The sequence below is a fragment of the Ranitomeya variabilis genome, chromosome 8 (assembly GCF_051348905.1).
Source record: "Ranitomeya variabilis isolate aRanVar5 chromosome 8, aRanVar5.hap1, whole genome shotgun sequence".
Taxonomy (NCBI): domain Eukaryota; kingdom Metazoa; phylum Chordata; class Amphibia; order Anura; family Dendrobatidae; genus Ranitomeya; species Ranitomeya variabilis.
In genome coordinates, this window is record NC_135239.1 from 68,089,542 (window position 1) to 68,112,884 (window position 23,343).

At 41.1% G+C, this 23,343-nt stretch overlaps 1 protein-coding gene across 1 annotated transcript in view; it reads right to left on the reverse strand.

Annotated features, from left to right (window-relative positions):
* Nucleotides 1-1,023: 1,023 nt before the first annotated feature.
* RGS5 (regulator of G protein signaling 5) overlaps nucleotides 1,024-23,343 on the reverse strand; it is a 122,143-nt gene continuing 99,823 nt past the window's right edge. The window contains exon 5 of the mRNA XM_077278501.1: nucleotides 1,024-4,471. Within this exon, the coding sequence (XP_077134616.1) occupies nucleotides 4,310-4,471 (162 nt within the window). The 3' untranslated portion in view covers nucleotides 1,024-4,309. The remainder of the gene's footprint in view (nucleotides 4,472-23,343) is intronic.

Below are 23,343 nucleotides of genomic sequence, written 5' to 3' on the forward strand. Positions count from 1 at the left end.
TATGGATGACCTTTTTTAATGGCTGAAAAATCATAGAAAAGCATTTTAGCATCCACATCAATGACAAAGGTTATTACGCTGAGTTTAACCATCCATCCTACCTTTTTAAGCATGGGATTAGTGAACCAAATGTGAAAAGGAACCCAACTGGTTACCATTAGGTCCTTGGAGGGCAAGTGCCCATCTTCCATAGCTCTACACCCTACTTAGTAAGTCGCCTACCAATACACTGGTGATCGGTAAATCACCGGCTCTTGTCTTGCATTCAATGCAATGGATAGTAATCATTTTACCCCAATGGCTGAATGGACAGGTGTCTCATGTTGGCTGACATGAGAGTAATCCTATCTATATAGAGCTCAGTCATTTCCATAGATCAGCCATCATAAATCTCTTATTTCTAGGCTTCTCCTGCAGTGTGATAGTCTACTGGGCAAATAATACAAGGTCATCCAATAAAAAGTACTTTACTCAATTTTTTTGTATTTTTTTTTGGTTTGGTACAGGAACCTGGATAGTCATTTATCTGATATCTATGACAACTTGCACGAAACATTAAATTGCCAGTTCTCCCACAAAGCAAGAATACAGCATGTAACATATTGCAAAAAATAAACCAGATAGAAGCGCACTGTCTCAATTTGCAGGTCATTGAGCTGTGCAGAAGTCCCATAAAATGATTCCAAGCAAAAGCATTAACATATTGGTTATATGTTCTGTTATTGCCAAGGTGTCCCGCTCTATATTAGAAATCAGCTCCAATGGTCATTTCATTTATTGGACTATGAACTTTTGGGTAAGGCTGGTGTTACACTTGCTGTGTTTATTCAGCCCGTTTTTGCAGCCCCAATGCATTTCTATGGGGCTGCAAAAACAGGCAGCAAAAATTCATAGGAGCGCCGTATGCCGTAAGGCCGTGAGGGCCGTATTTACGGGCGTGAAAAAATTTCGAGTGTGCTCGATATATTTCACGGCTTTCGGACATGAGCCCCAGTGAAAATCAACGGAAGTTTGTTTTTGCGGTGCGCTGTCGCATCCGGTTTTGCGGACTGCCGTTTTTTTTCTCCCAATACTTTTGCTATAGTATTGGGAACCTGGAAAACGGCGATCCGCAAGTTTTTTGTGGTCCGATATTATGGCAGACCTTGAAAATTGCGGAAATATGGCCCACAAAAAAGACCCGCAATAACAGACCGCAAAAAACACGGTATGTGTAAAAGAAGCCTAAGTAAGACGCGAACGACATAAACGTTCTAGGCTTTGTTAGTTTGTATACACTCATTAAACTATGATGATTTCATGTTCTACTTGTTAGTTTGCATCTATTTATTTTGTGCTGTTGGATTTGAAATTGTTACAGATTCCCTAAATCCCTTCACATCTTGGCTTTATGAATATGTTCTCTCTAGTTTTGCTAGTCCTTCAATATGTTTTATGCAAACTTCGTGCTTCCTGCTGTCTGATTGGACAGTTCCCTACAATAAAAAAAAAATTCTGTGAATTGCGGATGTGGGATTTTTTTTTGTACACCAAATACAATTTGGCACCAGAACTGAGACTGCAAGAGTCCCATAAGTAAGAAGTGAACTAAATTCAGCAAAGGTACAATGCTAATTTGATTGATGCAGGAGATCACTACAATGCCATCCACAGGCTGCTTGAGTGGTAGAGATGAAAACCGGTGCACATGCAATGTTTTTGCCCTTGTGAGGGAAGTTTAAATCATTTTGGTTTCTGCATGTGCCAGTCTTGATTTGGATTGGCGCATGCACACACTCTGGTTCTCAGCTCTATGTCAATCAACAGCCTAGAGATGGGTTTATTAGAGTTTACCAGGACACTTAGTTACACTTAGTCTGGATACATCCACAAGACACTTGAACCTTCATTTACATGTAACTCAAAAGACCAAAAAATTATAGGTTATGTGGCACTACAAAATGACTGCTCAAAAAAAGCACAGGAACTAGGTACACCTTTGGCATGTACGGTACTTTCCCAACCACTTGTTTTGCATCCCTCTCATCTCCCTCTGCCTTGGTTCACATCTCTGGCTTTAAAGGAGCAAGGGGAGGTCAAAGATAGTTGGAAAAAAGGGAGATGGGAAGGAGTACGGAATTTTTTAGGCATGTGACTCATGTCATCGACTGTTTTGCTTGGTTTGAATAGTCTTTTTGTGCTAACAGATTCCCTTTAAGGTCATAAATGTTGGCAGAAATGGGATAAGGGGATAAATCCTGCTAACAATCTCTCATCAACAGTTGTTGACTATAAGAAATGTAGACAGCCATTTTTAGCCAGGACCAACATTTACTTTAATGCAGCCAATCCAATCACTAAGAACTAGTGGCGCCAAGTGTTTGATATTCTTATGTGACAAAAATTAATGATTGCCATTATGTAACAGAAATTGTATCAATTTTATTTAACAAAAACTCATAAATCAAAGACAAACAATGCACCTCCACATACTGATCTGGTCCTAGCAGAGAACTCTTACAACATCTAAAGGGAATGTATGCAGTTACTTTTTTCCATCTCTATAAGACGACAATCTGAGTGGTATTTCCATAGTTTCCATATAAAGTACTGTGTTAAACAATTATTCAGCCCATGTGCCTGCCTTACAGAAAGGATCCCTCATGTACAAGCTGTTCTCTGTGTAAACCTACCCAGGTTTAACACTTGACAGGACATAGTACATTTGTGTTCCGTGATTCAGGAGATGACACTATGTATGGAGTGGGCCCCTCTGACCAATCACAATATTCCCGGCAGCACAAAGATATGGCTGCCTATCGGAAAATGTCCTCATTGTCTCAGGTTATTGGTCTTACGCCTCTTTACTGTAGGGAAAGAAGTGGTTAATTTTGTGTTAGGTTTTTCATGTCTTTATCTTATCCATAAAGGCCTATTTCTTTATATTCACAACTTAGGGATATGTTCTGCTTACACTCAGGGCTTTGAGGTCAAATTGCTATGTACTTTTTACTTATGAGAGAAAAAAATAGTTGCTAAATACAAGAGTAAATTGCATCCTCTAAATATGATTTCCTTCTAAAGAAAAAGTTAAAAAGTATCCTCTAAGCAAATTAGTATTTTTTTGTCCCAGATTTTAAAATGTATACTGACCCGCCTGGAGTAGTCATCCATCTAGCCCCATTTACATTCCCTGGAACTTTCAGAACCACCTTATCACATAAGGCCCCTTTATCCCAAAAAGTCCAAAAACCACTATGCCTCATCTCCATATGATATAATTTAGGTCATCCTGTACTTTTGAAACTACCCATTTCCTATCACACCTCTCTGTAAGCTTTTCACCCCATTCCCGAAACCTTACGACATGTCTCCTTCACAAATACTTATCCTGGGGCTTGGAATCCTATCTTACAGGCCCTATTTGGGTAAGTATTGCCTTCGGAAAATAACTTACTGTGACGGTCTCTGCAGGCCACTAGAACGTGTACATGTGTTTACATGTATTGTAAATGTGCTTTTTGGAAAATGCTAAATTAACAGTTCTATTTTAATTAATGGAATATTATAAGGTTTCATTACTGTGCATTTTAGTGTTTGGAAAATTGAAGTGTTCCGCATGGTCATAAATTAGTAAGAAATGTGCCTACTTTATATTAAATAAGGTTACTTTTAATGGCATCCAGCTGCCGTCAGAAATTAATTTCCTCCTGCTTTACTAAAGGTCTACACAGAAGCTCTTTGAGTTGTCTTTAGAGTGTAGACACCATGAATCATGATCAGCATGAAGAGGGCATTCATCGGGAACACTTTGTCTCCTATGCTGGTCAACTTCTTGATGAGTAGCATTAGCCTTGGCTCTAATCCAATAGTTGTTTTGTGATTATTTTTAGTCGGATGGTACATATAAGGTACTGCTCTGCCTAAAAATAACCCTTCCTCTGGATGTATTACAATATGGCTTTTTTTTTTACCAACTTTGTGTAAACTTTGCTCTCAAATTCACTTGGGACATGTGGGCAACAGACCAATAATCTTATATGTTGCTAACCTGCCTTCATCTAGAGATGTTTTTCTACAACTACTCACATCGTTCAAAAGGTATTAAATGAATTACATGGGAAAACATTTTGATCAAATTTTTGTACTATTTCTAACTTGCAGAAGATGTGCGGAAGGTCTACAGACTGTAAAACAAAGGACAGATTGGCAACAACAGTCAAATTGAAAGGGCCCATTACAAAAAGCAACAGCAGAAACAATGGACCAGCAAACCGGAGGGTGAAGCCCAAGGTATGCCAGGAGTGCACTGCACAGCTCTGATACACTGCTACTTCACTAACTCCTGATAGATCTCTGAGCGGATGAATCTGGGCAGTGAGTCATTCTCCATTAGCGCAAAGATCTTCTTCTGGGCCAGGTCAAAGCTTGTGGATGATGGTTCCACCAGATTCTTCATGGTCACAGCTTTGGTGAAGTGGTCAATGTTAACCTGTGAAAATAATTAATAAAATGTTTAGAAATGTGTCCTAAAAGTATATTTTCATAGATTTTTAGGTGTAACATTCATATATTTGTATTTCCACATCAGATCAAGTACTGTGCACCTTGTCTTCAAGACCAGGAACTAAGAAGAAGCAATATAGCTTTAAAGCAAATTTGTCACCATATCAAACAATACAAGACCTGATTAGGCTGGTGTACTTACTTGTGAGAATGGCTGTCTTATCTTGCTTTTTAAAATGAGCATTTTAGCCAACAGTCCCATCCCCAATTCATTAAGACTGGCATTTTGTACATCAGTCTTGAAAGGGAGTGTGCAGAAATAAGATGCACTGAATTCAGTAAGAGGTGAACAACACTTAAGGGGTTATACATTTTTTTTTATAGGGCTAAGAACTTATAGGCAGGTAGTTGCTAACTAACTACCTGTTCTGTCTGGCGCAAATCATGCAAAGATCAGCATGTTCTCAATGGACCCCTCCTGCCAGTGATTCTGCTGCTTCATTTGAACACGTCAACACAGCAGCTTTTCTCTTCTCGTCTGCTCTGTCAACTGATCATCCCTGCTAACGTCATGCTGATCAACAGCCAGCTCTTAGATGACTAACTGTGGTGAGCTGGTTGTCAATCAGCATGACATTGGCAGAGATTCCCCATCAACAAAGCAGAGGAGAAAAGAAGAAGCTGATCTGTCGATGTGGCATCACTGCTAGGAGCGTTCCGTGACTACACTGAACTGTCAGAGATTGGCGTCAGGCAGAACAGACAGGTAGTTAAAAGAGATATCCGAGAATTAAAAAAAAAAGTGTGTCTAAGCATTAACAAGCAAGTAGTTGCTACCTATCTGCCTGTTGTGCCCAGTGCCGTTCTCAGCCAGCACAAAGCGGTCACAGACTACAGCTGACATCACGTCAATAGAGCAGCAATTTCTTTTCCTGTTGACAGGGCAGTAACACTGGTGTCATGCTGATTGACAAATGGCTCTCCGCTGGCTAATTGGGGGAAGTCGGCTATCAAGAGAAAGAGAAACTGCAGCTTTGTTGACAGGGAGCAGCTGAATCTCTGGCAGGAGCGGTCACTGACCGGCGCAGGGTACAACAGTCAGGTAGTTGCCTCTGTTAGCAACTACATGCCTGTTAGTGCTTAGGCATATATTTTTTAAAGTCTTGAATATCCTCTATAACAACTACCTGCCTTTAAGTTCATAGCTCCATAACAAAAAAAAACAAAAGTCCCAGAAAACCCATGTAATGACTTTGGAGCATCTTATCAGTGGCACGTGCCACTGCCTACATGTGCTTTTCCAGAATTGTTACTCTAGTCATTCAAATTTGGACTAAAGGGGCAATATCTGATCATGGACACTATGCATTTGATTACAGTGAAGTTCCGCAACTGATCACATCCGGCTGCTACTGGCTGGTGGGGTTGCCAGATGTTGCACCGCCACCAATCTGATATTGATGTACTATCTTAAGGATAGGAATATAAATGTACTGAACAACCCGTTGAATGATAGGTGCAATTATGCACTGTGATAACTAAGTTTAATAATGTAGTGGATTTACCTTAAGTTTTATTAAAATCCCAGAATATGCTAATGATATAATTCTAATTATAAAATCAGCTCTGGAACACCAGACAGACCGACTGTACAAACACTGCTGGTTATTCCTTTTGTGCTCAGGTTATAGGGACACATATCCTACGGCAAATCTGTGTTACATTTTAAGCCTGCTTATTACAGATTGATACCATACCGCTGAAGCTTCCATGCAAAAATGACAGACTTTAAGAACAGGAATGGGATTGATGTAAACAAGTCATCATTTTATGGCCGATCTAAATGGTTTTCATGGTAACTGGGGCAAGAGTCATATTCTTTGTATGCATTTTATTATCCTTGGGGAGGGAATAGACTGGAAATAATGTGTAATGCTAATATTTTCCCACAAGAAGATCCTTATTTTTCATCAGGAGTGCAGCTCTGGAGATTCTCTACATAATATTCAGGAAATGTATAAATACAAATTGCGAAGGTTACGGTTATTAGCAGAATGATAGTAATTATTCCCAGAAGCAATCTGTACAATGGATAGGGAAACTAGGGGAATTTGTATAGACCCAGGTTGACCTAATTTTGTCTCCCAGAAGTTAACATTAACAGACTATTGTATTTCAGTTTACAGTCTCTGTCCAATATATAGGCTAGAATATAAATGACAGGCCGAAGCCTGCTAACAGGAGAACAAGGTAAGACACGTGCCAGTTAATGCTAGTGGGATTGCAATTTTGTCTGGGTTCCTCTGGTCACAAGATCTGACATCGAGAACACTGTCATGGTGGCTCTGTTGTCCAACACACTTCTGACCCACCCATATTCAGTTTGACTGACACCAAGCGCAGTCCTGGGCATCATCCGTCACAGGTCTCAGCAGTTGCAGATAGGCCGGGGTCAAACAACTGACTTTCTATCATCCAAGAAAATCGATCCAATTATGCTAATCACACTCTGATCAGAGTTTAATCCAATTTTCTCAAATGTGGAGAAAGAAAAAGTTTCTCCATTCTCTACATGCAGTGTGTCCGTGAAAATCGGACCATACTGTGATAGCATTCCCTGTTTTCCATGGACCCATAGGCACAAGTGGTTGAGTGCCATCTGATTCTTGGAGGCAACTTAGGCACGCTACGATTTTTTTTCCCCAGATTGGAGAAAGTCTGAGAAAAAAATTGGGCATGAGTGCTGCCTCATTGAATAACATGAGGATGAGTGCTATTCACCAAAACGACGGAAATCACTTGTCCGATTATTACGGTCATGTGCACGAGCCCTTCTACAGTGGGGGTGGGGATGCCACAGAGGCCACCCATAATCCTTTCTTCATTGCCCATGGTTTATGGATACAGATTTAGAAAACAAAATGAGCAAATAGCCTGCAGTGAGTAAGTAATTAGTAATAGTACATGTAAATAACATGAATATAGATTTAGAGGTGAATTTTTTATTTGGTTTAAGAGAAATTTAGCTGCCCATAACCCTTTAAGCACACCTTTGAACAAGACTGAAAGTGAACCAGACAGCAGGATCGACACCTATAAACTGATAACATGGCTGCATTTGTCTTTTAATCGTTATTACAGGCAACCTCAATGTTTGGGGCAAGTTCACAGTATATCGTGTTTCTCACCATTTCAATAATTGTTCTCTACATGTTCTTGTGAATAGGACTAAGCACCTGCTATATGTGGACCAGTCCTGCACCACCTGCCCATAGCATGCCCACTGAGATCCCTGACCCACCCTCAGACTGTCCTCCCGGAGCTTTGAATCCCACGGCTGCTTGTGAAAATTGCAATTTGGGGCATGTGGAGTGGATCTCTGCCTTTGTGCCAAAGGCTTGTGGTCACAATTTGCATGGTTTGAAAGTCTATCATCCGGAGGAAGTGTGCACCTGGTAGGATATCTGCATTGTGCCTTCGCTACTGGAGAATAAGCGCACATCTGACAGACATCTAGGACATGTGCAGTGAGACTATAAGCTTCTGGCACACAGGGCTCATGAAGATGAGCGTATAATTTGGATGTGTGCTATCCCATTTTTAATCAGACAGCACACTGACCCATGATATGCAATAGGGCTGTTCAGATGAACAATTTTTTTTCGTTCCATGTGTCCATGAGGCAAAGATTGCATCATAAACTACTTTCTACCAAGTCTCAGATGAAGCTCACACATTCCAGTCTATGGGTGCAAGAAAAAAAAATCGGATCCCACACGGATGACGAGTGGCATCCAATTTTTGGGGATAGATTTGTATTATCAACCTAGGAAATTGTATGTCATCATGTACATGTATTAATATAGTCGCATGAAAATGGATCACACACAGATAGCATGTGGACATAAAAAACTGACACACAAATAGTACGTGGATAAAAACTGAAAAAAATATATGTGAGTTTTCTGGATGACTCCTCATCTGTTCAGAAGAATCAGCATAGGGTTATTGAGGATTATTTACAAATTGCCAGAGGCAAATAGACCCTAACTAAAGATTCTATAAGACTAAAACATAACTTTTATTTCCATCTCCTTATTAAAGAGTGTTCGTTTAAAATCAGTGTCTGTGTGGTCATTGAATAAGCATTTGTCCTAGACTGTTAATAGATTTCCATTTTTGTGGTCCCATTATGGAGCCATTAAGGAAACCTTATGGGAGACATCTCCCTCATTTTGGGACGATTAGTGCCGATTAACACCCCCTATCTGTGTGGGAATCAAGTCCTGTGTTCATACAGCGGATTTGATACAGTTAGCTCAATGGATTTAGTACAATCAGCGCACGCCTATTGTTTCCACCAGGGAATACCACAACTAATATAAAGTCCTCTGGACTTTTTGCTTATTATTCATTCATATGTCATTATTGCATAATGTGGTCATGGATGACTATTAATATTTGTAGTTTGCCACTAGAGACTACTGCTTATTGAAATAATTGACCAGCTGCCTTCCCGACATGTTTCACCATTTCTGGCTTCTACAGGGGAATGAGGCTGCAGGTTTTCTGGATGAAACTGAGACCATTTTTCCTGTTTGTCTGCAGGTGCTCAAAAGCAGAGATCTGCTGCACATGCCCCAAGTCACAACGTTCACATGCAAAGCTTGAGGAGGACAGTGTAAGGGTGGACCAGGGGCATGCTGTGAGGAGATAGGGCAGGACTAGTCTGCACATAGCATATGTCTCTTGGACAAATCATATTCACAAGAATATGAGGAGAAGGAGGTTTGAAAAATTGTGAACCTGATGCAAACAATAGGGTTGCCTGTAATTACCGAAAATAGACAAATGCAATCATTTAATTGGTTTATAGGTGTCAATCCTGCTGTCAGGTTACCTTTAACTAGTTACAAAATATTTTCCAGTTATGGTTTATGTACTCCCGATTTGGATCTTGTGTGAAGTAACCAGATATGACAATGTTCAGCCCCAGATATTAAATCTGCAAAAATCAGATCGTTCCTGGTTGTGTTTGACACAAATCAGAAAAATCTCCAATTTCAATCTAAAATGTAGTTTTAAATTGTTTCAAGGATTTAAATTATATCTTTATTCCTATGGGCTATTATTGTCATATTGATGCTGTACTATTTCCCATTACTTTCTTTGCGGCTCAGATGGACCAATTTTTGCACAACATTCAGAGTAGGAAAATGGTAACCCATGGTACACGTGATGGAAAACAACATGAATGAGAAACAAATCTTCAAAAAGAAAGAAGTATTTCTGAATTATAAAGAAATGGCATTGGCAAATGATTAGTTTAAGTTTCATTGATGATGGGAGTCTGAAATTTGGGAACCCAATAGATCATGAGATGAAGGGATAAAGGCCCTTTTGCTATTTTCGTTGCACAGTGAGTACCATAACTATCCAGGCCTTGTGCAATGTACTTTCCCAGGACCTGATGGATTGTGATGCAGGGAAAAAATCAGAAGGGACTCCTGTGCTCTACAGACATAGCGACACATTCATTTAGGAAATTTGTGGGTGCAAAACATGTAGTGTAATACATATGTGTACTATCCATACACTCAGGGCCGGCGTCAGCACCTGGCGCAACCGGGCAAGTGCTGGGGCCTTGAGCAGGCAGGGGGCCCACTCGCCATCGGGGACACTGGCGCTCTATAGTGCCGACCCTCGCGAGTGGACCCCCCGCCTGCTCCGGGCCCCGGCACTTGCGATACTAACCTCTCCCGGGTCCAGCGCTGCAGCATCTTCCATCCTCTGACTGTGACGTTCAGGTCAAAGGGTGCGATGACGTCACCAGTGCGCACCCTCTGCCTGAGCAGTCGCAGCACAGAGAGCCGGAAGACGCCGACGGTGAGGAGTCCAGAGCAGAGCAACAGCAAGCAGCGAGAGGTATTTCATTTTTTTTTATATTTGGAGCAACATATGGGGACCATCAGAAAGGGACCATATATGGAGCATTATATGGGGCTAATTCTATATGGAGTATCTTATGGGGCCAATAATATAGGGAGCATCTTATGGGGCCAATAATGTAGGGAGCATCTTATGAAGCCAATTCTATAGGGAGCATCTTATGTGGCCAATTTAATATGGAGCAGTATATGGGGCCAATTACATATGGAGCAGTATATGGGGCCAATAATATATGAAGCATCTTATAGGACTAATTATATATGGAGCATTTTATATGGCCAATTATATATGGAGCATTATATGGGGCCCATTGTACATGGAGCATCTTATGGGGCCAATTATTTTTGGAGCATTATATGGGACCCATTCTGTAAGGAGTATTATATGGGGCCCATTCTGTATGGAGCATCATATGGGGCCCATTCTGTATGGAGCATCATATGGGGCCCATTCTGTATGGAGCAATATATGGGACTCAGTATACTGTATGGGGCCGATCATCTACTGTATGGAGCATTATATGGGGTCAATTCTATATGGAGCAATATATGTGGCTCATTCTGTATGGAGCACTCTGTGGTGCCCATTATACTGTATGGAGCATTATATGAGGCTCATTATTCTGTATGGAGCATAATATTGGGCTCATTATTCTGTTTGGAGCAATATGGGGCTCATTATTCTGTATAGAGAACTATGTGGTGCCAGTTATACTGTATGGTGCACTATATGGGGCCATTATACTGTATGGGGCAATATATGGGGCTCATTATTCTGTTTGGATCAATATATGGGGCTCATTATTCTGTATAGAGGACTATACTGTCCGGTTTCTGAGGTAATGTAGAATGTACAATAGATATCACTCATGTAATGTAAGAAGTAAGTGAAATCTTTGGCATTGTACTATACCTATATTTCTCTGCAGTATCCGTGCATTATGAATTGTGGTATGTGTTAAAGGGGCCCACCGGGACTCTTTCGCCCAGGGCCCATGAAAACCTGGAGCCGGCCCTGCATACACTGACACATTATCATCTGCGTGCCTTTTCGTATCCCTGACTTTTTTAATGGACCACAATTGTGTCTGACCTTCATCAGATGTGCAGATCAAACTCTCCAATTTTAGTAATAGGGTCTGCGTTTCAATGGACAACTCATAGTTACATGTTACATCCATGTGCTGTCTTTTTAAAACATGTATGTGTGTATTCAGCCTTAAGTAGAAATTCACTATGGCTGGTGTTTTACACTTCAGTCTTACACCAAAGTATAATGTGGCAAATTTATTAATGAGGTCCATAACTTGCTCATTTGGCACATCTTAGGTTGTCCACACTCCAGAAAATTAAACCAATGTATACTATCAGTGAGAACAGTAAAAAAAGTGGCAAATTTTAGAGCAAATATGATTTGCAACGAAGTTTGTGACTTTTCTTAAGCATCATGAAAACTACATCCATAAAAGTGTTGCAGACATTTAGTAACGGGTTCTTCTTTCTATTTTAGAATGTGAATTTTTTTTTTGCTAAATTATCATCCTTTTCTCTGCCATAAAACTCTAGCGGCTCTGATGTCAGTGTTCATTTACAGAGCAGTTTATGGCGGGATATATATATTCACAATGATTCTTCATAAAATGGAAAAACCTGCGTCGTATTCTCTCACGTACGCTGACATACAAGATGATGCTTTAATGGCGACATAAAAAGACCGAGAGAATCCTTATATTACAAATGATGACTGATTCTTGCCATCGGCACGACGTGAGAGCAGACGAGTACACGAGTCATTATTGTCATGGACTAAGATGACCTGATGATAAAAGACTACGCTAATTTCCATACCTAAAAGTGAAAATTCTGCAGCTGTTCTAAAAAGGCATATTTATCAGGTCATATAAAAGGGTCTATTTTCTGGGGGGGGGGTTGTCATATATTAGTTGATCATTACGTAGAGCAGTAGTAGCTAAAATTTGCAACTATGCTTATTTTACACCCCTGAATAAATTTTGCCATCGTTTTACCATGCCGAAAAAATGAATCTGTGGTCAGTTTCTGAGAAGTCAGTTAAAAGTTGGCATCCAATATAGCGAAATTTCCTTCTGTTACTTTGGTGTTTTTGTTGCTAGTTTTGATGCTGTTTTTTAAAAATTTCTATAGTTTGATCTTTTGAAGCATTTTGGACAAAACTATGAAACTGAGCTAAATTTCAGAAAATGTGACCTTTCGGCGAAGATCATCTCTTGCTAAAATTGTCAAAATCAACCTATGAAAAGTTTATTCAAATTATTCAGTCCTGGCCTTCATGGCTGCTGTATTGACCTTAATTAAGCCTACAGGCCATCTTATATATGTAATGTAGTCTTCCACCCGTCCATATCCAAATCCAAGGTGGTTTGAGAGCACACGACCATACTCCAGTGAGCATGTGCAGTAGGAAGCTCTTCCCTTCTACATATATAGGAAGATGTGCTGCACTAATAATGCTGGAGATACCAGAGGTAAGAAGAGGCTGCTAACACTGCTGTGTGCCCTCTTTTTTTAATAAGAATATAAGTATCTCCTGGTAACAGCAGCAGAGCTTCCTACTGCACATGCTCACAGGCTCCTGTCCTACTGCACATGTTCACAGGCTTCTGTCCTACTGCACATGCTCACAGGCTCCTGTCCTAATGCACATGTTCACAGGTTCCTGTCCTACTGCCCATGCTCACAGGCTCCTGTCCTACTGCACATGTTCACAGGCTCCTGTCCTACTGCACATGCTATTATTTTTAATGATATTTCTTTTAGTTAATTTTTTTGCTTTCCCAGAGAACACCTTTAAAGAGGTTATCCACTACTGGGATGTCAGCCAAGTGCAGTGCAATATACGCCGACTCACAGAATGGAGAAGGTGGAGAAATGTAGTTCTTCATCTTCTCAGAACCTGTGATCTGATTCCCACATGAGAGAGAATCAGATCACAGTAAGATGACATTTGGATCACGCTCGCAGCAGAGTTTGAGCCCAGGGTCTTTTCCATATAGTATCCGATTCTCTGGCATTAGAGAATCATCAGATGTTACTGGCCAGTGTGAGCTTACCTGTGTTTTTTTTTGTCGTTCATTGAAAATCATGCAGAGCAAAACGTGTCCAAAAGCAGCGTGTGAACAAGCCCTTAGTATACTGCTGCATTTCCTTTTTTATAGTATACTTTTTTATTTTTACAGGCCTATAATATGCTGTGAACCTTGCCCGACAAACAAAACAGCCCCTTTAACAACCAACTATGCTTCTTAGAAAGTTTTGTATAAGATAGGCTTTGAATGATAACCAGAGCACACATACAAATTTAGGTTTTGGTTTTTTTTTTACACATCATTCCATTCAAACTAGCAGTCATTTCGAGGAAAAGATTGTATACTCTCTTGAAGATAGACTGCTACCAGCTGCACATTTGGCTATATTCCAATCAGACCCATCACGCCGTTTTTCATAGTACCGCATATCACGAGCTGCAGTGCTAAATATTTACACAAGTGTCTGAGCACAGTCAGGGTCACCATGATCCCCCCTGGGAGACTCGACATCCGCAGAATGTGGCAGGACCAGCTCTGCTGGGATAAAACATCTGTGTCTTGCTGGGGTAGATCACCATGGGAAGTAAAGTCTCTACGTGCAGCATTCAGACTATGGAAGGGCTCAACTGCCTTAGGGTGGATGTTCAGACAGGGAATACATATACTTTATACTGAATACCAAGTAATCCTATAAAATTAGCCCGCAATTTGTCTTCATTGCTCACACTTAATTAGGATTATATTTACTTTTTCTTCTAATATGATTCTGGAAATCTATTTTTCAAATTAAAAATAATCTCACTTATTAATTAATATTCTAGTTCTATACACTGGAAAACACACACACTGACATTTCTTGTTTTGAGCAGCTAATTATTTTTAGCTTTCATGTGTAGACCAGGACACTTTTAGCAGTGCGATTTCATCATTAAAAGTTGATGAATTTAATGACAGATTACTGCTCTATTGTACTGCTGCAAGTGCAGTGCCTTGAAAAAGCATTCATATCCCGTGAACTTTTCTACATTTTTCAAATTACATCCACAAACTTAAATCTATTTTAATGGCATATTATGGGATATACTAACACAAAGTAGCAAGTATGTGTAAAGCATTAAGGAAATGATACATGGTTTTATAATTATTTAATAAATCTGAATCTGAAAATTGTGACTTGCATTTATATTCAGCCCCTGTAGTCTGATACCCTTAAATAAAATCCTGAGAGACAAATTGCCACCAGAAGTCACATAACTAGTAATGAAGCTAACCAGTGTGTTGTTTATTCTCAGTATAACTGCAGCTGTTCTGTGAAGGCTTTAGAGGTTTGTTTGAGAACATTACAGATCAAACAGCATCATGAAAACCAAGGAACACACCGAGCAGGTCAAGGATAAAGTTGTGCTGAAGAGGAAATCAGGGTTAAGTTATAAAAAAATAACCCAAGATCTGAACACGTCATGGAGCACTGATCAATCTATCATCCAAAAATGGAAGAAGAATGGCACATCTGCAAACCTACCAAGACATGGCCGTCCACCTAAACTGACATACCAAACAAGGAGAGCACTAGTTAAAGAAGCAGACACTGGTCACTCTGGAGGAACTGCAGAGATCAACAGCTTAGGTGGGAGAATCTGTCCACAGAAAACTATTAGTTGTAAACTACACAAATCTGGCCTTTATGGAAGAGTGGCAAAAAGAAAGCCATTTTTTAAAGTAAAGAAAAAAAATTGCAACACAGTCTGCAGAGAGCTCAGATGAAAGTCGCAGGGGGCCAGTGGTGAAGAGAATAAAAACCTTTAATCCACAACGCGTTTCAACGGCATATCGCTGTCTTCATCAGGGGGTTTAATTTTCTAAAGTAAGCCATAAGAAGTTTTGTTTGCAATTTGCAAAAAGCCCAGTAGGTGATAAAGTTAGCATGTGCAAGAAAGTGCTCTGGTCAGATGAATCCAAAGTAGAACTTTTGGGGTTAAATGCAAAATGCTGTGTGCGGCGGAAAACTAACACTGCACATCACCCTGAAAACACCATCCTCACCATCAAACATGGTGGCAGCATCATGCTGTGGAGCTTTTCTTCATCGGGGACATAAAAGAGGGTCAGAATTGTTGGGGAGCTGGATGGAGCTAAAAACATGGCGATCCATGGGGAAAACCTGTTGGAGTCTTGAGACTGGGGTGTAGCAGCAGGGCAATGACCCTAAACATACTGCCAGAGCTACAATGGAATGATTTAGAACAAAACATTTTCATGTATTGAATGGCCGAGTCACAGTCCAGACCTAAATCCCATTGAGAATCTGTGGCACTTGAAAATTGCTGTCTGTTCACAGATTCCTCCATCCAATCTCTCTGAGCTAGAGCTAGTTTGCAAAGAAGGATGGGAAAACATTTCAGCTTCTAGATGTGCAAATTATCTCTTCAGAGAGAAAGAGGAGAAGCAATCCTAAAAGTCAATATCGACCCTTTAACAAGCCTTACCATATTACTTAAGATAAAAGCCAAACCAGAGTCTAAATTTGAAGACACGGTGGTTTGGGGTACTGCCCCTCGTCTGTGTAAAGCATGAGGTCTGATTTGGCTAAGTGATAGGCTATGGGATCTAAGGGGTAGCGTTTCTTCTTCTGGAGAGTGAAAAGCCAGGCCTGGCATGTCAGAGGGAGGAGACTTATACCTACGAATGCTTCTCTGGGAAATTAAATATGCAAATTGTCTTTTCAGAGAGGAAGAGGACTCTAGTGCCACCTATAGAAATGAATCATATAGAAAAGAAGATGTAGATAACCACATCATCTTTAGAGTAAAAAATAAACTTAATTAAGTAAATCATAAAGGAAGTACATACAAAACTAGCCACAAATTGGTACACATGACAGAAGTGGTTATGTAACTATATAGCATAACTCATTTGGTTATATGGGGTTCCTGGTGCTACACCCCAGCTTTGGTAATGTACTATCCCACGCTTTTTGATGTTGTTTACTCTCAGTATGATGCCTCCATTGGGGTTACATATGGAATATAGACCATTGTGTTACTGAATACTTTTGCACTTTATTATTTACACAATATTAGTCTTATATAATTTCCCATATGATTATTAGAGTTCTGCTATTTTTTCAGACCAAATGAGTTATACTATATAGTTACTTAACCACTTCTGGTATGTGTACCAATTTGTGGCTAGTTTTGTATGTACTTCTTTTATGATTTACTTAATAAAGTTTATTTTTTACTCTAAAGATGATGTGATTATCTACACCTTCTGTTCTATATAATTCATGTTAATCTGGTATAACCATTATTTATGGTCCTTGTTATTCTGTATCATGTTAATGATTATAATACATTATAATTTACTTATCTTTTGATACTATAAACAAGTTGTCGGCATTCTGAAACTATAGAAAGTAGGAGAAATTATACCCCTTATAAATCCGGTCTTAAGCCTCTAACCTAGCCAAGTCTCATACTTTGCACTGACAAGGGGCAGTGCCCCGGAACACTTTGAAAATTAAGATTCTGGTTTGGCTATTATCCTAAGTCATGTGGCAAGGTTTGTTAATGAGTCACTATTCACTTTAGGATTGCTACTTTCAATGGGTGGCGCTGGAGTTCAATTCCTCTTTTTCTTTCTCTCTGAAGAGGCAATTTGCATATATACCCATCCCCTGTAGACTGTGAGCCCTCATGGACAGGGTCCTCCCTTCCTTATGTACCTGTGTGCCTTGTTTTTTTTGCTTATGTTTAATTGTATTTGTCTATATTTGCCCCCTTTTCACTTGTAAGGCTTCTTTCACACTTCCGTTGGTACGGGGCCGTCAAAAAGCGTCGGCGCGACGTACCGACGGACCTTGTTAAAATTCGGCACAACATGGGCAGCGGATGCAGTTTTTCACTGCATCCGCTGCCCATTCTAAAGTCCCGGGGAGGAGCTAGAGATCTCCGCCCGGGCATGCGCACTCCAAAGTGCAGGATGCGACGTACAAAAAAACGTTCCCTTTAACGTTTTTTCGTGACGACGGTCCGCCAAAACACGACGCATCCAGTGCATGATGAACGCGATGTATGGCCATACGTCGCGATCCGTCGGCAATACAAGTCTATGGGAAAAAAAAACGCATCCTGCGGGCAAATTTGCAGGATGCGTTTTTTTTCCCAAAACGACGCATTGTGAAGGGTCTAAAAAGATGGAAGTGTGAAAGTAGCCTAAAGCGCCATGGAATATATGGCGCTATAAAAATGAATAATAATAATAATAATTTCCCAGAGAAGCATACAAGTCTCCTCACTCTGACATGCCAGGCTTGGCGTGTCACTCTCCACAAAGACAAACAATGCCCCTTATATCTCAGCCTCTAAATGTGCAAAGCTGGTACAGATATACTTCAAAAGACTTGCATTTGTCAATTACGGCGAAAAGTGGTCCTACAAAATATTGGCGCATGGGGGAACTGAATACAAATGAACGCCACAATTTTCAGATTTATATTTTTTAAACAAATAGAAAACCATGAAAAAATGTGGAAAATTTCAAGGGGTATAAATACTTTTTCAAGGCACTATATATATATATATATATATATATATATATATATATATATATATATACACTCACTGGCCACTTTATTAGGTACACCTGTCCAACTTCTTGTTAACACTTAATTTCTAATCAGCCAATCACATGGCGGCAACTCAGTGCATTTAGGCATGTAGACATGGTCAAGACAATCTCCTGCAGTTCAAACCGAGCATCAGTATGGGGAAGAAAGGTGATTTGAGTGCCTTTGAACGTGGCATGGTTGTTGGTGCCAGAAGGGCTGGTCTGAGTATTTCAGAAACTGCTGATCTACTGGGATTTTCACGCACAACCATCTCTAGGGTTTACAGAGAATGGTCCGAAAAAGAAAAAAAATCCAGTGAGCGGCAGTTCTGTGGGCGGAAATGCCTTGTTGATGCCAGAGGTCAGAGGAGAATGGGCAGACTGGTTCGAGCTGATAGAAAGGCAACAGTGACTCAAATCGCCACCCGTTACAACCAAGGTAGGCCTAAGAGCATCTCTGAACGCACAGTGCGTCGAACTTTGAGGCAGATGGGCTACAGCAGCAGAAGACCACACCGGGTACCACTCCTTTCAGCTAAAAACAGGAAACTGAGGCTACAATTTGTACAAGCTCATCGAAATTGGACAGTAGAAGATTGGAAAAACGTTGCTTGGTCTGATGAGTCTCGATTTCTGCTGCGACATTCGGATGGTAGGGTCAGAATTTGGCGTAAACAACATGAAAGCATGGATCCATCCTGCCTTGTATGGAGCATCTTTGGGATGTGCAGCCGACAAATCTGCGGCAACTGTGTGATGCCATCATGTCAATATGGACCAAAATCTCTGAGGAATGCTTCCAGCACCTTGTTGAATCTATGCCACGAAGAATTGAGGCAGTTCTGAAGGCAAAAGGGGGTCCAACCCGTTACTAGCATGGTGTACCTAATAAAGTGGCCGGTGAGTGTATATATATATATATATATATATATATATATATATATATAATATAAGAAGTCTATATGCACAGAGCTCTGTATGAATTTATCCGGTCACGTATTGGTTTCTAGGAGAAAAACGAACTTCCATTACTTCCTACAGAATATATGAGTCAGTTGACCCGTTCTGACCGTTAACTCCCGCTCTTTGTAAGTGACATAAAGCACACACACAGATGGATCTTGTCAGACAATAGTGCGGTATTTATTTTGTCATACATCTCTTCAATTAAGGTCGATATGCAATTGACTGAGCTTGAACAGCTCTGGAAATAAGTGGAAAAAATGGCAGTTTTATAAGGTGAAAAGCTGCTGGAAACCTAACCACAAAGACTCAAGGCTGCATAGGGAGGCTCAGGCTGAACTTAAGGGGATTTTAGGCTTGGAAATATATTATCTTGGTTTATTTTTGTTTTGTTTTTTGTTCATATCATTTTGTAGAGAATTTTTCAATGTGACATTTAAGAGTATTTTTTCTGTAGTTCAACGTAATAAAGCCACAAAGAGTAAGTCATAATGATATAATTCACTGACCTGTCAATCAATAAAGGCTCGAGTAGAGTGCTAACAAGCACCAGATGCCATTTTTTATGTGTCTTGACTCTAGAGAACTTATATCAGCAGGGGAATTTCACCAGAAAATAACTCAAGTGATCACGATCATGTATAGATAAAATGTCCTCAGATTCTGAGGAGATCATTACTATATGGGCTAATTTCCACTTGCGAGGAAAACGGACGAGTGCAATCAGATAAAAAATCGGATTGCACTCGGACCAATGTAATTCAATAGGTGTCTTTTCATTTGCGATTTTTTTCTCAGCCGAAATCGGACTGAGAAAAAAATCGCAGCATGCTGCGTATTGCTGCGATTCTCCAACGAGACTCGCCAATGCAAGTCAATGGGTGCGAGAAAAAAATCGCACAGCACTCGCACCATGCGAGTTCTGCCCGATTTTTATGCACCGGTGTCTGTTATGATCCGGTGACCTTGAAGCCGCATGAGAGACTTTCTCAGGAGTAGGTGGTACCTGTACTGACCGCAATCCCTAAACTGACACCGTAACTAGAAGTAGCTGTGGGATGTACCTAACACGTCCTAGACACCTCGACACAGCCGGAGGACTAAATACCCCTATAGATGGAAATGGGAATTCTATCTTGCCTCAGAGCAGAACCCCAAAGGATAGGCAGCCCCCCACAAATATTGACTGTGAGTATAAGAGGAAAGACAAACGCAGGCAGAAAAACAGGATTTAGCAAAAGAGGCACTTCTAGCTAAATAGAAAAGGATAGGACAGAATTCTAAGCGGTCAGTATTAAAATCCTAAAAATATTCACAGCAGATAATACAAATATTCTACATCTAACTAAAGACATAGAAAGTATATCTGCATCTCCTGAGAATCCAGCATGACTGAAAAATCCAAACAAAGTCTAAGCTGGACAAAAACACAATGAATTGCACTGAATTGCAAAGCACACAGCATGTGTGCACAGAGACAAAAAACCAGACACTTATCTTAGCTGAATTGGCAGCAGGGCATGAGGAACCAGAGAGAGAAGCAATCCCTCCAGGAACAATGGACAACTGGCCAGGAATCATGGATCCTGCACACCTAAATACCTAGTAGAGCTGCAATCAGCTGAAACACCTGCCCTGGATTCCAACCCCAAGACAACTGCACTCCCACCAACAACCACCGGAGGGAGCCCAAGAGCAGAATTCACAACAGTACCCCCCCCCTTGAAGAGGGGTCACCGAACCCTCACCAGAGCCCCCAGGCTGATCAGGACGAGCCAGATGAAAGGCACGGACCAAATCAGCAGCATGGACATCAGAGGCAAAAACCCAAGAATTATCCTCCTGGCCATAACCCTTCCATTTGACAAGGTACTGAAGATTCCGCCTCGAAAAGCGAGAATCCAAAATTTTCTCAACCACATACTCCAACTCCCCATCAACCAACACAGGAGCATGAGGATCAACAGAGGGAACAACGGGCACCACATATTTCCGCAATAAAGATCTATGGAAAACATTATGAATGGCAAAAGAGGCCGGAAGGGCCAAACGAAAAGACACCGGATTGATAATCTCAGAAATCCTGTAAGGACCAATAAACCGAGGCTTAAACTTAGGGGAAGAAACCTTCATAGGAACATGACGGGAAGACAACCAGACCAAATCCCCAACCCGAAGTCGGGAACCAACACACCAACGACGGTTAGCAAAACGCTGAGCCTCCTCCTGAGACAACACCAAATTGTCCACCACATGAGCCCAAATCCGCTGCAACCTGTCAACCACAGAATCCACACCAGGACAATCAGAAGGCTCAACTTGCCCCAAAGAAAAACGAGGATGAAAACCAAAATTACAAAAGAAGGGCGAAACCAAGGTAGCCGAACTAGCCCGATTATTAAGGGCAAAATCGGCCAATGGCAAGAAAGCCACCCAATCATCCTGATCAGCAGACACAAAGCATCTCAAATAAGTTTCCAAAGTCTGATTAGTTCGCTCGGTCTGGCCATTTGTCTGAGGATGAAATGCGGAAGAAAAAGACAAATTAATGCCCAGCCTAGCACAAAAGGCCCGCCAAAACCTAGAAACAAACTGGGAATCTCTGTCGGACACAATATTCTCCGGAATACCATGCAAACGAACCACATGCTGAAAAAACAACGGAACCAAATCAGAAGAGGAAGGCAACTTAGGCAAAGGTACCAAATGAACCATCTTAGAAAACCGGTCACAAACCACCCAGATAACTGACATCCTCTGGGAAACCGGAAGATCCGAAATAAAATCCATAGAAATATGCGTCCAAGGCCTCTCAGGGACCGGCAAAGGCAAAAGCAACCCACTAGCGCGGGAACAGCAAGGCTTGGCCCGCGCACAAGTCCCACAGGACTGCACAAAAGAACGCACATCCCGTCACAAAGAAGGCCACCAAAAGGACCTACCAACCAAATCTCTGGTACCAAAAATCCCTGGATGACCAGCTAACACAGAACAATGAACCTCCGAAATCACTTTACTAGTCCATCTGTCAGGAACAAACAATTTCCCCACTGGACAGCGGTCAGGTTTATCAGCCTGAAATTCCTGAAGAACCTGTCGTAAATCAGGGGAGATGGCAGAAAGAATCACCCCTTCCTTCAGAATACTGACCGGCTCAAGGACCCCAGGAGAATCAGGCAAAAAGCTCCTAGAGAGGGCATCAGCCTTAACATTCTTAGAACCCAGAAGATACGAGACAACAAAATCAAAATGGGAGAAAAACAGGGACCATCGGGCCTGTCTAGGATTCAGCCGTTTGGCAGACTCGAGGTAAATCAGATTCTTATGATCGGTCAAGACCACAATACGGTGCTTGGCCCCCTCAAGCCAATGTCGCCACTCCTCAAATGCCCACTTCATAGCCAACAACTCACGATTGCCGACATCATAATTGCGTTCCGCAGGCGAAAACGTTCGAGAAAAGAAGGCACACGGTTTCATCAAGGAACCATCAGAATTCCTCTGAGACAAAACGGCCCCTGCCCCAATCTCAGAAGCGTCAACCTCAACCTGAAAAGGAAGAGAAACATCCGGCTGACGCAACACAGGGGCAGAAGTAAATCGGCGTTTAAGCTCCTGAAAGGCAGAAACAGCCGCAGAGGACCAATTCGTCACATCAGCGCCTTTCTTCGTCAAATCGGTCAGGGGTTTAACCACACTGGAGAAGTTGGCAATGAAACGGCGATAAAAATTAGCAAAGCCCAAAAATTTCTGAAGGCTCTTCACGGATGTGGGCTGGATCCAATCATGAATGGCCTGAACCTTAACCGGGTCCATTTCTATAGATGAAGGAGAAAAAATGAAGCCCAAAAAAGAAATCTTCTGTACTCCAAAGAGGCACTTAGACCCCTTCACAAACAAAGCATTATCACGAAGGATCTGAAATACCATCCTGACTTGTTTCACATGAGACTCCCAATCATCTGAAAAAATCAAAATATCATCCAAATATACAATCATGAATTTATCAAGATAATTCCGAAATATATCATGCATGAAGGACTGAAACACAGATGGAGCATTAGAGAGTCCGAATGGCATCACAAGGTATTCAAAATGGCCTTCGGGCGTATTAAACGCAGTTTTCCATTCGTCACCCTGCTTAATACGAACAAGATTATATGCCCCTCGAAGGTAAATCTTAGTAAACCAACTAGCCCCCTTAATCCTAGCAAACAGATCAGAAAGCAAAGGCAAAGGGTATTGGAATTTGACCATGATCTTATTCAAGAGGG